This window comes from Strongylocentrotus purpuratus, unplaced genomic scaffold (assembly GCF_000002235.5).
Source record: "Strongylocentrotus purpuratus isolate Spur 01 unplaced genomic scaffold, Spur_5.0 spur5_scaffold_4, whole genome shotgun sequence".
Taxonomy (NCBI): domain Eukaryota; kingdom Metazoa; phylum Echinodermata; class Echinoidea; order Camarodonta; family Strongylocentrotidae; genus Strongylocentrotus; species Strongylocentrotus purpuratus.
In genome coordinates, this window is record NW_022145610.1 from 33454505 (window position 1) to 33470439 (window position 15935).

Genomic DNA, 15935 nt, shown 5'->3' on the forward strand with positions numbered 1-15935 from the left:
GATAGGAACTACCATGGTAACAGGGCTCAACAGCCAATCAAAATCAAGGTTTCCATGGTAGTTACCATTGATGGCAAAGTTACCATCAATTGTAAGTTTTGTGCAACGGCGCACTGTATTTCTTAAGCTGATTATAATGTTTTATTTCTTAATCCACTGATTTGCTTTTATGCTCCCTGAACCCAAAGAAAGACCAATATTGTCTTTCATGGGGTCAAGAAACTTTGTCACTTCATCCAGATACTTTGTTAATATTTCGTTTTGTTATTTCACAAACCATGAAAACTATGAGTACTATATTTATCACTCCCGCCACTCATCCTCTCCAAGCGCTATAGTTCTCCTTAGAACTATAAGCTAAGAAAGATAACCAACAGTCTTTTTCAAAGACTGTACCAACCAGTCCTTTTTCAGGACTACAAACCCTCAAGAAAGATTACCGAGAGTCCTTTTCAGGACTCTTCAATCCTCCCTCTCTCTCACATGGTGCACCCGCAAGCCTACTGTATATATTTATCATATGGTAGATTATCTAATAAAATGTACACATCTTCCTTAGATTGCAAGATCAATTAAAACTTTTCTATTATTATCTAATTCCAGTGGCATGGGTATCGGTATGTTGATTTCTTTCATCTTCATCATCATTATGCGTTGGTTGGCCGGTGTGATCGTCTGGTTCTCCATCTTTGGCTTGTACGCCGTCCTAGGAGTGGGTGAGTAACACACAGTCAAACCTGGGGGGTGTTTCACAAAGATTTTAAATCAAACTTAACTCAAGTTGGACTTAAAAATTATGAAGAGCCATTTGTAGCCTTATAATGAAATATGTTTTTAAAAAAAATTATTTTAGACTTTTCATAAATTCCACATCAAGAACATGAAATCTCCCACGATAATAGAAAATATGAATGACTTGAATCAACATTATATGCCTTTTAAAATAACTTTTACAAAATATTTTCAGAGATGCTAACGGCTTTCCCTAATTATTAAGTCCAACTTAGAGATAAGTTCAACTAAGGATCTTTGTGAAACACCCCCCTGTTAGTAATGACCACTCAAATGCTGCAAGAAAAGTGTGATTTATTGCGTTATAAGTGAGTTTATTTTACAATGCCCTTTTAAGGCTCCATTGAAAGATTTGGCATGCATGGTGACATAGTTTCAATAAAAGTTTTAAGGACAGTGAGATAACCAAGAAAAATATAATGGAAAGGTTCCTCAATAAAATGAAATAAAATGATAATTCAGGGTATTTCCCTAAAATTTGCTTAAGAATGTAAAAATAAAATAAACAGAGAAGATAGTGAATGGTAACCTTTTAAAGCTGCACTGTACTACTTATAGCAACATGCGCCCTCTAGTAATAAACAATGCCTAATCGGTGCCTGTTGATCCCCCATGATCCTCTTTTTCTTATGTTAATTGAGAGCTGATTTGATGAGATAACCACCTTTCAGTGACCTTGCAGGGAGGTCTAATCCCCCTGCCCAAACTAGTGCAGACAGTCTTTAATTAGAAGTTTCCAGTGTACAGGTATCTATGTAATACATTGAAAGGTAGATTTATACCGGTATCTCTTCCAACCGCTTCCATGTCTGTGTCCTCTTTTCTTCTCTCATCAGGTATCTACTACTCCTACTACATGTATAAGAGCCTTGAGGGGGTAGATGGAGCGGACGCTGCTCTCACATTCACCTCAAACCTGTCTAGTTATCTCAGGCTTCAGACAACATGGCTTGTCATCGGTAATTTCAACAGAACGTCTTCATCATCAAATCTTAATATGTTGAGAGAATATTATGTTGGGGGGTTTTGTTGGGGCTTTTCTAGGTCGTTTGATTGGATTAAAATATACCGCAAATACCTCAAGTTGGACATATATTTACAAAGAGTTGATATCAATCGCAACTTAGCAACTATGTATATAAGAGAAAGGAGACTGCAACTTGCGATTGATTTGGATCAATTGCCACTCTTTGTAAGACGTGACCCTGGCACAACAAATTCACCCAAAATTCACCAAATATGATTTTCTTTTGTTTATAAAGGTCGATTCTGAAAGAAGAGCTTCTCATCTTTATAATTATAAGTAATTCATCACATTTGGTTGTTCCTAGCCAGATTTTTGTTTAAAGAGAAAATGTCCTGTCCTTGAGACAGTTACTGTGGATGGAAAACAAAAGGGGTTTAAAGTCTGTAGTCTATAAATCACTCTGATACTCAAGGTGTCATGTGTGAATACAAACATCTATTTTTTTAAATATTTTTTTTGTTGGTGGGGGGGGGGGATGTTGCATGAATTTTTGTATAACAGTCAAACCTGCTTTAGTGACCACCTGTCTACAAAGACCACATTTTTTTGTTTCCCTTGAAAATGGTTTCTCATTGAAACATGTACTAAAAAACCTGTACATATAAAGACCACGTTTCTTGTCTCCCTTGGATAGTCTTTATAGACAGGTTTCACTGTAGTAGTAAACTACTCTCACATTAAATCATTCCTATTTGATTTCAATTCAAGTAAGAAGATTGTTCTTTATTTCTTTTTTTCCAGGTATCATCCTGTCTGTGGTGCTAGCCATCCTCCTCCTCATGACACTGTGTCTCTGCACTCGCATACGTATTGCTATCTCACTCATCAAAGAAGCAAGCAGGTAAGATATATAATCTTCACTTTGATACTTAAAGATAAAGTTGAGTTGATCAGAAAAGGTTGATCATCTAGCATATCAGTATTGGTGTGTACTGCAAGGTTATGGAATCATCAAAATGATAAGAAATTTTGCCCAGTCTTGATAAAGTTACAAGCACTGTACACAGAAAGATGTATATAGGACTACACGAACACGTGGCGTAAAAATCCGTCCCGATTTTCACGATGTTACATGACATATTTAGAATATGAGGGCATTTGAAGAGCCATGCTTTTCAGGGAACATGTTTTATCTGATGTTCTTCCACACTTGCATAATAACAATGATAACGCTCACAAATTATTTTTCACCTCTTCCCAGAAATCAACCTTCTATTTAAGTGAAATATGATATGTACAGTCAAACCTGCTTTAGCGACCACCTGTATAGAATGACCACCTGTCTGTAGAAACCACATTTTTTGTTTCCCTTGAAAATGGTTTTACTATAAAGACCATCTGCCTGTAAAAAACACTTTTCTTGTCTAGCTCCCTTGGGTGGTCTTTATAGACAGGATCCACTGTATTGTTTAGTTCTAGAAGGAATTAAACCCTTATCAATTGATTATGAATCATTACCCTTGCTTCTCTGCTGACAAAATGAAACTAATAAGTACGAGCTAAGAAGGCTGTCTTAGATATGATTTATGCCCCCCCCCCCCTCCCCCATTTGGAAATGTATAAAAAGTGTATCAGGATAGAAGCTGATCATAATGCATTGCCGTGAAGATTTATAAGATATATTTGTTTTCTTTTTCTCCCAGGGCAATTGGGCACATGATATCGACGCTCTTCTGGCCCATCCTACCATTCCTGCTGGAGTTGATCGTAGTGGCGCTGTGGGCTTGCATTGCAGTGTATCCTTCACATATATGATGCTATACTTATAGGGGTGATACAAACTGGAGAAAAAAAATTGTAATGGAAGTTTCATAACAAAATCTTGTTCATTAAATGAGTGGTACAGTAAATAAATTAAACCTAATGTGTGAACTCAATATAGAAGGTGTTTTTTCATAAATTTAGTTGTGACATTGTAGAGATCGTGAACTGTTTTGTACAAACCCACAAAGTGTCATGTTGCTGGGGTCCACTGCTCACTCAGGGCTCAAGGATATGCTCTCTGTTGCAATCTGAGCTATATTTTGGTGAATTTTCAAACAAATTTTTAGACTAATGTTTCAAAAATAGTCTTGGCTGAGAATGAATTTAAAACTGTCACTAATTTTCTAAACTGTAATTTTGAAACTCAACCCTGTAGCTGATTTTCAAACATTATTTCAAAGTTCAAACCTGTCTCTGGTACCTGTTATTACCCGTGACTACCCTGCTCTGTTTTGAACCAGTATCTGTCAGAGTTAGGGTGTATATACAGAGGTAAACTCACATTTCCCTGTTTGATCAGCCATGTTTGAAAGCCTTAATTCCAGTCCCTTGACACAGTTATCTGGCCACGTCACATCAAGCCATGTACGCAGTGTACAACGCCCCGTCAGACTTTGGGCTTGAAAACGGCACCTCCTGCGAGATAGCTGTAAGTATCTTAAGCCTGCTTCAGAATCTTTTGTTATACATTGTTTTCATGATTTTGTGATTCATAGATGAAAAATGGCATATTTTCTTTAAAAACATGCCCATTTTGTGTTAAATAGTTCTAAAAGGATTTGATTTACCATATTTTGTTGATAATACAAATTTATACTTACTTATATGTAATCATACTTTTTATGCTGAAAATAATAGAAATACCCTTTGTGGTCGAGTGGTTTAAGGCGCTTGACTGGAGATGCGAAGGTCGAGGGTTCAAATTCCGACATGGCACTAATATCCTTTGGCAAGATATTTACCTGCACTTGCTACTCTCCACCCAGGTGTTAAATGGGTACCCTGTAGGATGCGAAAGTTCATGTGGTTGGACAAGCAAGTGTGCGCTTGTAAAATGGCGACTGGCTGGAATGCTCCCCAGGGAGTGGAAAATGTGCATACATTATGTGTGAGTAAGCCTGAATCTGATGACCGGGGTAATAATGTATCTGTAAAGCACTTACCGGTAGGCACATCGTTGGATCGATGTATTGAGCGCTATATAAACAAGAAATATCATTATTATTATTATTATTAATAAGTTTTATGAAGGAGGATCTTGATCACTCACTTATATTCTTTGATTGTATTTTGATATCTATGCAGACCTTTGCGTCCAACAACACAACTGCCACCTGTGGGTTCCAGGAGTACGCTCTCCCTTCCTACACCATCTACCTACAGTTCTACAACCTCTTCATGTTCTTCTGGTTGGTCAACTTCATGATAGCCCTTGGTCAGATCACCCTGGCCGGAGCCTTTGCCTCCTACTACTGGGCCTATACCAAGCCACAGGACATCCCTGCATTCCCTCTCTTCAAGTCCTTCTATAGGTCCATCAGGTAAATGCTTTTGAGAGAAGAGGGTTGTTGTAACGATCAATATACTGCTTTGGTTTCTGAGGAAAATTCAATCTTTGTGAAGTTTAAGGGCATATTCCTAGTCAAGAATGTTTTTTCCTTCATAATAACCCAGAACTCTTGTTTTTGCTTGATTATTTGACACAGAAGTAGACCATAATACTCTGTATGATAGAATTATAGGGCTTGTATTATTTACAGCAATTATTCATGCACATACTGCAGTGGAATACTGCCTGTTAATATTTACATGACTTTATTTATTTACAATCTGTGAGATCTCATATATTCAACAGAGACAACAAAGATTACGTGATCAGTGTTGTAAAGTTGTATCCAATTAGTCATTTAATAATTGCTTGTACTGTCATTTTGACTGGAGAGAGGAAGCCATGGCACAGGACTACTGTCCTTTGGCTAGACATTGATATACATTTGCCACTCTCCACCCAGGTGTTAAATGGGTACCGGTAGGAAGAAATTCCTTGAATGCTGTGATCGAGCACCACAATCAGTAGCCTAATCAGGGTAATATTGGATAGCCTGATCACCTTGCATGGTGGATATGTGTGCTTTAAAAATATCCAATATTATTATTATTACGAATATTGTTATTCCACCATCAGGTACCATCTTGGATCCATTGCGTTTGGATCTCTCATCATCGCTATCATCCAGATCATCAGAGTCTTACTGGAGTACGTAGAGCAGAAACTCAAAGGTGAGTTCCTAATGCACACATTTTAAAGTTTGATTTGATGTTTCTGTATTTCCTACACATCAGATACATTAAACATTATTTGGAAATATGATATGTGGCAATGATATACATGTACTTCTACGAGGAGCTAGAAAATCTCATGATTTCATTCTCAAAAAAAAATAATGGCCGTAACAGGTATTTTCATCGGTGACTTATACATTTATTTCTCCAATCGATACACATGTATTGTATCAAAATAAAATCTTACATTGAGCAACATTCATATTGGGACTTTCACAAACACTTTGCTTTATCTTTAGAGATATTTACCAACATATTTGATTTCATAGATGACAAAAAGAAAAGAAAAATTGCTTGTATGTTAACCCTAATGCCAGGTTATGTTTATTTTGGTAGCCTCTGGGCTGGGCATGGATAGATTTAGCTCCCCTGGGCTCTATTAGGACTAACTGAATCACCACTGATGTATTGTATTTATATTTTACTTCATGTAGGCAAAACTGACAATGCCGTAGTGAAGTACATTATCAAATGTCTCAAGTGTTGTTTCTGGTGTCTGGAGAAGATCATGAAATTCCTCAACAAGAATGCATACATCCTGGTAAGTCAGAATTTATTCCTACTAACAAAATGTTGTTTTTATCTTCACATAGGTTTAAAAAACTTAAAACTTTTCAATTAGTTGGCAGGTACAAAATGAACTTCTTGTGCACAACATTTGTTTAAAAAATTGTGTACATTTTTTTTCTCATCACAGACCGGCTTTGAATCCCTTCAGTCTGTTGCCTAACTCCTCTGGAGCAATTTCCTTCTATTTCTCGGAAATAATAATTCACTTGACCACTTAAAAACATCTGAACCATATGTTAACCCTTTTCCATTGGTTGTATAACATCTATCCCTTGGAAAAGCTGCTAGATGTATATAGATTCAGATTCAACTGTTATTTTCATTATCCTGATTGTGACGAGGAGTCAATAATTTTCATTTGTTAACTTAATGTATCAAATGTAAAAGGAAGCATTATAGAAATCATAATATCACTCCGCCCTGAAAATAATCTAGCAAACTCATTTATTTACCATACATGCCTTTTTTATATTTTTTTCCCCCTTCAGATTGCAATCTATGGGAAGAACTTCTGTACGTCAGCAAAGAATGCTTTCTTCCTTCTCATGAGGAATATTGTCAGGTAAGACAAATGATGGCTTGAAGTTTCCTGTTGTTCAAATAATTGTATTTTGATGTTGTGCTTTGATTGATGTGTGTAACCTTCTCCATATATGAGAGAGAAAGAGACAGACAGAGGGTGAGATAGAGAAAGAGAGAGAGAGAGAGAGAGAGAAGGCGGGAGAGAAAGCGGGAGAGAAGAAAGAGAGAGAGAGAGAGAGACAGACAGACAGGGTGAGGGTGAGATAGAGAAAGAGAGAGAGACAGAGAGACAGACAGGATGAGAGGAAGATAGAGAAAGAGAGAGAGGGGGGGGGGGGGGTATCGGTACAATTTACAAACAGATAATTTGTGGTGCATATGCAACTTCTCTAGATTTGTCTACATGATCCAGATTTGGGAAAGTTTCATGCATGCAAAGTATCCTGCATTTTAGCAATTTGCAAAAAGTTTCCTGATTAAACAATGGCTTCTGGTTTTGGTTGGGCAAAAACAATGTTTTAATATCCCCTACACTTTTTTTATTTTTGCATTTCTTGTCAATGTTCTGAGATTTTAAAGAGTGATCTTTGAATCAGTATCAAACTGATTGCCTAATATGGGTTTTGATAAGAATTCAAATTCCGGACGACAATCATGTCCAGATTTCAATGCGTTATTAAACCATCGGATTGTTTCATACAGGGTTGCAGTAGTCAACAAACTGACGGACTTTGTGCTCTTCATGGGCGAGTTGCTGGTGGTAGGATCTGTGGGCGTGGCTTCATTCTTCTACTTCACCAATCAGATCACCTTCATCTCTAACGTAGTGACTGTACCAGACCTCACCTACTACTGGATACCCATCATAGTAAGTAGTTTGGTTTGATCGTTACCTTACTTTCCATGAAAGCATGTGTATGTTTGTGAGTAAGCAACCAGAGGACCGATGGCTTTAAGTCCTATCCGAGGGACTTGGTAATGAGGATTCATGCCTAATACAAAAGGGCACTAGCGCATCGGCTTGGTTTCGAACCCAGGAACCCTGGTTATGTGACCACTGCTCTACCACTGAGCTGTTGCGTCTCCTTCAGAAGAGGGTAGAGGAGTAGAGAAATAGCTGCCAACCATTCCTATTTTGGGAGGAATGATTTATATTTATTGGCCTTGAAGCTAATGTTTTGACCCCTAGATTCCTCTCTCTCTTTCTGAAACATTATGTGTGAAAAGTATACAAAGTGGACTGTATTCCACATATGCCTTGAGAGATTCCTAATTTTTGCTGTGAAAGGTTGGCAGGTATTTGACAGGCTTTACTTTTCAAAGAAATAGGGTTAGGGCTAGGATTGCGATTGAGCTGTAAGTTACGTTGAGGGTTAGGGTTATGGGGTTATATATAATGTTTGGTCCATAGTTGAGATTAAGAGTTTGGTCAGTGTAGGGAATTCAATGTGGAACAGTTGTTGTTGGAGCATTTATCATATAACCATTCTGGGCCCCGTCTTACAAAGACTTGCAATTGATCAAAATCAATCGCAAGTCCTCTAATCAATCGCAAGTTTGCAGTCTCCTATCTCTCTTGTACATAGTTGCGATTAATTGATATCAATTGAAAATAAGTTGCAATTGATCCAAATCAATCGCAAGTCCTCCAATCAATCGCAAGTTTGCAGTCTCCTATCTCTCTTGTACATAGTTGCGATTGATATCAATTGAAAATAAGTTGCAATTGATCCAAATCAATTGCAAGTCCTCCAATCAATCGCAAGTTTGCAGTCTCTTATCTCTCTTGTACATAGTTGCGATTGATATCAATTGAAAATAAGTTGCAATTGATATCAACTCTTTGTAAGATTGGGCCCTCATATGGTTTGCTAACTTTGTTAAATCTAGCTCTTACCTGGGGGGCGTTTCACAAAACTTGTCAACAGTGACAAATGACAGTTTTTGTTATAAGCTACTGAAATTCTTGCTTCTGATTGGTTATCAGCAGATTTGTCACTGGTTTTTGTCATTTTTCATTCAAAAAAGGCTTTGTGAAACAGGTCCCTGGTTCTTGACCAGGCTGATCACTTTTAAAGGGACCAAGCCGAACCATGTTGACACTTCTAATATTTTCAGACCCTATCTTTAATTGACTTACATGTAAGTTAGCGAGCCATAATCTTTATCGTCTGCAATCAAGATGTCTCGCCTCTAAAGTAAGATGTATCCTGATATGTATACTAAAACCCATGACTTGTTCAGCGGTGTTCTCCCATGTATTAGTAGAGGTCTGGGCAATCTGATCCTCAGAATGATTTGTTCATAACAATGTTTGTCTGTTATTTTTTTACTACCAGATTATTGTGATCGGGACATACTTCATATCTGTCTGCTTCTTTGGAGTCTATGACATGGCTGTAGATACCCTCTTCCTCTGCTTCTGTAAGTAACTTTGTGGCGTAAGATGAAATGGTGGTGGTGGTGGTGATGATGATGATGATGATGATGATGATGATGATGATGATGATGATGATGATGATGATGATGAGGATGATGATGATGTAGATGATAAGGAAGATGATGATGATGATGATGGTGGTGGTGGTGGTGACGACGACGACGACGACGACGACGACGACGACGACGATGATGATGATGATGATGATGTAGATGATAATGAAGATGATGATGATGATGATGATGGTGGTGGTGGTGGTGGTGGTGGCGACGACGATGATGATGATGATATGCTGTTGGTATTGATGTTGGTGATTGGTAGTATGACGATGATGATGAAAGTGAGTACATAGACAATACAAATATTGGCAATGATAATAATTGAAGAAGAAAAAAAAAAAAATCATATTTCCTAAAGAACTTCCAAATTTGATGGTGTAGTTCATTCATTCATCATAAATAAATGCTAGAAGTAGTCTTATCAATAAACCCTTGTTATTTTGTTGCTCTTCCTCCATCGCACAGTGGAAGATCTTGAGAGGCATGATGGCTCAGCGGAGAAACCTTACTACATGTCCAAAGAACTCATGAACATCGTCGGCAAGAAGAACAAGTTTGGCAAAGGCAAAGATGACGGCGACGATGATTAGACAGTTCCAACAATGCTCTTCAAAAAGATTATGCAACAAGCAATTCACGTATTGAATGGAAGAAGATTGATGATTATACATTCCTGGCAAATCATTGTCCCTTGATAGAACAACTAGCAATTGTTAAAATAAATGGATGTACTTAGTTATTACTTGGCTATATAAGTGAAATCAGCTCATTTGCTGTAAGTACCCATGAAATTTGTTTTAAAATAAACATATTAAGGTCATTCTAATTAATTTTCAGTCTGGTCACTGACGTGAAAAGTTTGACCTGTTGTTTTCCAATGACCCTCTAGATAAATTTTCCATCATCTTTATTGAAATAAACTCTATTCGAGACTGAGAGAGGAAAACTTTCAAATCCTTTTCATTAATGAAAAGAACAAAGAAGCATTTTATTCAAGGTGAAATGCTCTTGCTATCAAGTATTAAAGACAGATTTTGTGCTAAAATGGCTGAAGAAAAAAAAAAAAATCAATTAAAAGATAGTGCTAAGATGACTTGGCATATGCATCTTTAAATTTCTTTAAAGAAGAAAAACAACATATAATTCTTATTATGGTTATGCATATATGGCTAATATGTACAATGTGTTCATTATATAAGGAAATAAAATGGATTCAAGGTTAACATTTATTGGTGAAATATTTTTATTGGCAATTTTTGTGCTTTTGAATAATTTTCAGGGTGAGGATAACACTGGCTGATATGATGTGCTTATACACATATATTTAGATGAGGCTTTTGAACTTATGGCAATTTTATTGAATATAAAGTAATGTGAAATAGGTTTACAGTAGGTTACAGTACTGTGTGTTTATGATATTGAAAGTTGACTAGGCATTTGTATATTTGTAAGATCTCTTTTAAATTTGCGCTGATAACATTTCCCAAAAAAATCTTCCAAAATACATAAATATCCATATGTATTCCAGAATCTATGTACATGTTTATATTCGGAATATTTAATGAAGACAATTTAGTGAATTGATTGATCAAGCGATCACAAGCTCACAATAGAGTTTCCATGACAATGTGATGCATATTGATCCAGGGGGGTGTTTCACAAAGATCCTAAGTTGAACTTATCTCTAAGTTGGACGTAACACTTATGGAGAGCTGTTAACATCTTTGAACATATTTTTTGAAAGTTATTTTAAGAGGCATAAAATGTTGATTCAAATCATTCATATTTTCTATTATCAAGGACATTTCATGTTTTTGATGCCGAATTTATGAAAAGTCTAAAATCTTGAAGTTTTGCTTTTGAATATATTTTATTTTAAGGCTACAAATGGCTCTCCATAATGTTTAAGTCCGTCTTAGAGTTAAGTTTGACTTAGGATCTTTGTGAAACACCCCCCAAGGATTGATTTCTTATATAAATTATAAGCTGTATTTGATAAAAATTTGATTAATTATTTCAGAAGGTTGCCTGGCAAAGGTGAAGGGTCACAATCAGTTTTTGATCTACAGAGAAGTCAACTCTAAAATGTATATGTGTGATATTTTTGTATATTTGTATTATTCTATTTCAAAACACATGGAGAAACCTGTGTACAGTAAGACTACTATTGGATCAATTAATAATGTAACATTTAGAAAGTAAAATTGTTGTCAAGTTACTTTTATTTAGGAGACACAATGTTCTTCATTAATACTTGTACCTTGAACAAATTTTTACTCTCAAAATTATCTGTAAATAGAAATGAAGGTCTAGACAAATCGTCCCAGACTTCAAAATATATTTGTATGTACAGTTAATATAATTGAATTAATAATTTGTGTGTGTGCTGTACAGAATATATGTAACTTAACATTATCATGAAATTAGAAGTGTGTACGTGTAAGTCTAGCGACGGGAATCGTTTTCAAAAGTTCTGTTTTCTCTTTATTAATGTAAGTATTAACCACTCTGATAGGGAAAGAAGTTTTTAGTTCTGCTACGATCTTCCACCGATAAAAATCATCAGGAATATTCTCTTTCCAATCCATCTTTCATCCACCGTTAGTTCTTACTGTCTTACTATTGTTTGTTTCCATCAATACTTTATATCAATACCAACCCATTAATGACCTGCAACGAGGAAAACAAATTCTTGGTATATCCTCCCGGTAGTTTGTGGATTCTGATCTGAATACAGCACAAGTTAACATCTTTTTATGAAATTTTGAATTGAGGTTGATCATTTATTGACTGCAGTAGAGCTTGAAGGGAGCTAACTCATATAATTCAAAATAGAGTTAACACCCTTTTGGCTCAAAACAGATAAGATATAATGTAACATATGCATCTATCATGTAAGTTGATCATTTTAATATCGTAATACATCATTGTGCTATAAAACATGCATGCACTGCCACTAATATTCTACTATTGTCTCTTTTGGAGCCCAAGTTTCAAATAGTCTGAAAAAATGGTAGTGCTCTTGTATGTTAATGCTTGACATAATGCAATTTGTGGATAATAAAGTTGGAGACATGGGAGCAAGAAAGGCCCAACTTCATCAACACAATTTTTGAATTTTTACTAAAAGTTTGAATTTTGAGAAGATTTCTTTTCCTTTCTCTCACTATTCAATTTATATTATCCATGTCAGTATCACCTTGAGGTTATAGCCTATACAATTATGCCATGATGACACTATTTCTTATTTTGATGCAATATTTAGAAAATATTTTTTGAATACATTGTTGTCATCTTATCACCTTTATCATTTTATGATGCCTTATCATCCACCTACATGCCTTCTGCTTCTTAGAAGTCTTTCAACTTTTGAGAGCGAATATGGCATAAGTTTGTTAAGTTCTCATTCTAAACTTTATATGTGATTGCTATAGTTTATATTAGGACTGTATGCTATGTAAACATATTATACTGTAGTATATAAGATTAGGATCAGTGATTGTAAATTAGAAACACTGTCCCATCAAATTGTTCACCAATGGTTCGGTCATAGATCATCATTGAAGTGTAAGGAAAATCATTCTCTTCTGAAGAATAAAAACATGAGGCTTTGTTGTCGCCATGTTCACTTTAAACATGAAGGGCACAAAAGAGAACACAAACAATGATTTTCAAGTATATACATCAAGCATATACATCAAGTATATACATGTAATATACATGTGTATATATATTTCTTGTTGTGTCATTATATGCAATATATCATCTTTTGAGAGCCAGAATGGCATTAACTCCTATACTTTTAAACAAAATAAGGCGTGTCGGGCTCTGAGCAGAAGATATATACCACATCATGCTATACATATATATATACATATATATATATATATATATATATATATATATATACAGTAATACTGCAGCACTATATTTGCATTTCGTATATGTCCCACCTGATATTCATCTGTACCTCACTTTTCATATTTTACATATATCCGGTTTTGGAGTGTCCTTGTATATGCACCACCGTCTTTCACATTTCATTCCTGGTTGAGGTGTCTTATTCATCATCATCATATTTGCTGTCTAAATTTATTATATCATATAAAATGTATTATATTATATATCGAAGGGCTGAAGAACATTTATCAACTTTCTTTTCAGAATTTGATATGAATATTTAAAGTACAAGTATAATTCAGAGAGAATTATTATTACAGATAACTTTCATTTAAAACATATTTTAGTCTATAGGAATCTATTTGGTTTTATGGATAACATCACCTTGTTTTTCTTGTACATGCCTTATCATAGATAATTTGCATTCTTTGTCTTTCACGTTTCAAATAGGTTTCAACATTGCATTCTTATGTATTTTCTGAAGGTTTTGAAGAAGAAAAAAAAAGAACACATTATATAAAATACATGTATTACCGATAGAGATAAACTTTCACGATTGTATTGTGTAATAATGAGAAAAGCTGTTTTTACTTATAAGCCAAGCTAGGTGACAAGGATGTGATGTATGAGGCTTAGAATAAATCCCTCTTAGAAATGATGGATTGATGGAAGGGAAATATATCGGTCTGTTCACATTGAGGTCCAACTAATGCACTTGTTTTTAATAATTTGTTTTAGAGTCATTTTTCAAAATGACCAAGATAAACTATGTACCGTCCATTATGAAGGTTTTGCAATATAAGAATTGTTAAAATCTGATGATAATTAACAAAGTATAAGATAGATGTCTATATGTGTCTCTAATGGCTGTCTTTATTATGTAAATATTTGTAAATGTTCTATTTTTAAGAAATGTATGAACTTCTCTCCTTGGTCTGTGCCTTTGTTAATAAAGTATTTTCCTGACTGTGATACTTCAGTGTTTGTGTGATATTTGTTACATGCGAATGATGGGTCTTTGAGCATAAAATAAGTTTTTTGACCGATTTGATAAAACCTGATTGAGTAGTGACTAGCCATAGATTTGACACAGAGTTAACACCCTACTGGCTCACAACAGATGCAATCGTAGGTTGGTCTTCAACTGTTGATTGCGGATGATGTATTTGGTTGATTGGTAGATCATTTGATTTATTGTTTGATGATTGGCTCGTTTGATCGTTCATTAATTGAGTAATTGATTGGTTAGTGGATTTATGAATCAATTCAATGTTTAGTATTGATTGATCATCAGATGAGTGAAGTAATGGAATAAATGATTCATTGATTACTGGATTAATGCGCTATTAAATTCATCAATGGAATAGTGAATTGGTGGGGGAAATAAATAATTAATGGATTAAATTGCACCAATTAATCAGCAGATATAAGTGAACAGGTTGAATAATAATAATAATTACAGTGCTTATATAGCGCCTAACACTTATTTTGTCAGAAGTCTCTAAGCGCTCTACAATAATGCAGCATAATTACCCTGGCTTTAGTAGTGCAGCTGTTACGCGCGCTGCGTTTCAAGGAATAAATTCCTACCAGGTACCCATTTACTTCACCTGGGTGGAGTGTGGCAAAATGAATAAATCATTAATTGATCAGTGGATTGATTCATTTGTTAATCAATGGATAAGTGCATTTGCCCCCAACTTTGAATACTGGAATACATCTTCCCCCTCCCTCACCGCACCCCTCCCCCACCCCTTAGCCACTGGGGAAGGGTTGGGGGAACAACTGCTCTCTTCAGTCTTATTGAGGTGTCGTGGACGAGTGGATATGTCATCGGACTGTGGATCACAAGGTCCGCGGTTCAAGTCCCACCGCGGCACTAATGTCCTTTGGCAAGACATTGATCTACATTTGCCACTCTCCACCCAGGTGTTAAATGGGTACCCGGTAGGATGTGAAAGCTAATGTGCTTAGATTAGCAAGTGTGCGCTTGTAAAAATGACGCCAGGCTGGAATGCTCCCCAGGGAGTGGAGAATGTGCATACATTGTGTGCGGGTAAGCCTTGAATCCGATGACCGGGGTAATAGTATATAATAGTATATATATCTGTAAGGCTGTAAGGCTCTGATAGGGCCCTCCTGAAAAAGCGCCATATAAGAAATAGTTATTATTATTATTATTATAAAGCGGCAAGCCTTTGGTACACAACCCCAACATCGTAGCCCTTTCAAAAAAAATTTACCTCAAAATGTAACAATTTAAAAAGAATGTTGTTTAATTATCAGAGAATTTAAGGTTAAAAAATGCACACACGACATCCTCGATCCGCTCCCTTCTTTGACGCATTTGCTGTGTGCATGACAGATGCACTTCGATAAGCGCGTACTCTGCTGTGACGTAATAAAAGGATGCGCACACTACCCTATGTTGCTTACTGCGCCACAACACAATAGGGGGTGGATCAACAATGCAATGACACATTTTCAACACTGTACATAGATCATTAGATAGGGTCTA

General features: G+C 35.8%; 1 protein-coding gene across 1 annotated transcript in view; it reads left to right on the forward strand.

Annotated features, from left to right (window-relative positions):
• The window catches only part of LOC593044 (choline transporter-like protein 2), a 28231-nt gene extending 16585 nt beyond the window's left edge, over window positions 1-11646 (forward strand). The window contains exons 10-21 of the mRNA XM_030997088.1: window positions 604-716; window positions 1629-1751; window positions 2561-2660; window positions 3463-3555; window positions 4142-4232; window positions 4889-5124; window positions 5769-5863; window positions 6361-6467; window positions 6985-7058; window positions 7721-7886; window positions 9358-9442; window positions 9983-11646. Coding sequence (XP_030852948.1) covers window positions 604-716; window positions 1629-1751; window positions 2561-2660; window positions 3463-3555; window positions 4142-4232; window positions 4889-5124; window positions 5769-5863; window positions 6361-6467; window positions 6985-7058; window positions 7721-7886; window positions 9358-9442; window positions 9983-10107 — 1408 coding nt within the window. The 3' untranslated portion in view covers window positions 10108-11646. The remainder of the gene's footprint in view (window positions 1-603; window positions 717-1628; window positions 1752-2560; window positions 2661-3462; window positions 3556-4141; window positions 4233-4888; window positions 5125-5768; window positions 5864-6360; window positions 6468-6984; window positions 7059-7720; window positions 7887-9357; window positions 9443-9982) is intronic.
• Window positions 11647-15935: the final 4289 nt, after the last annotated feature.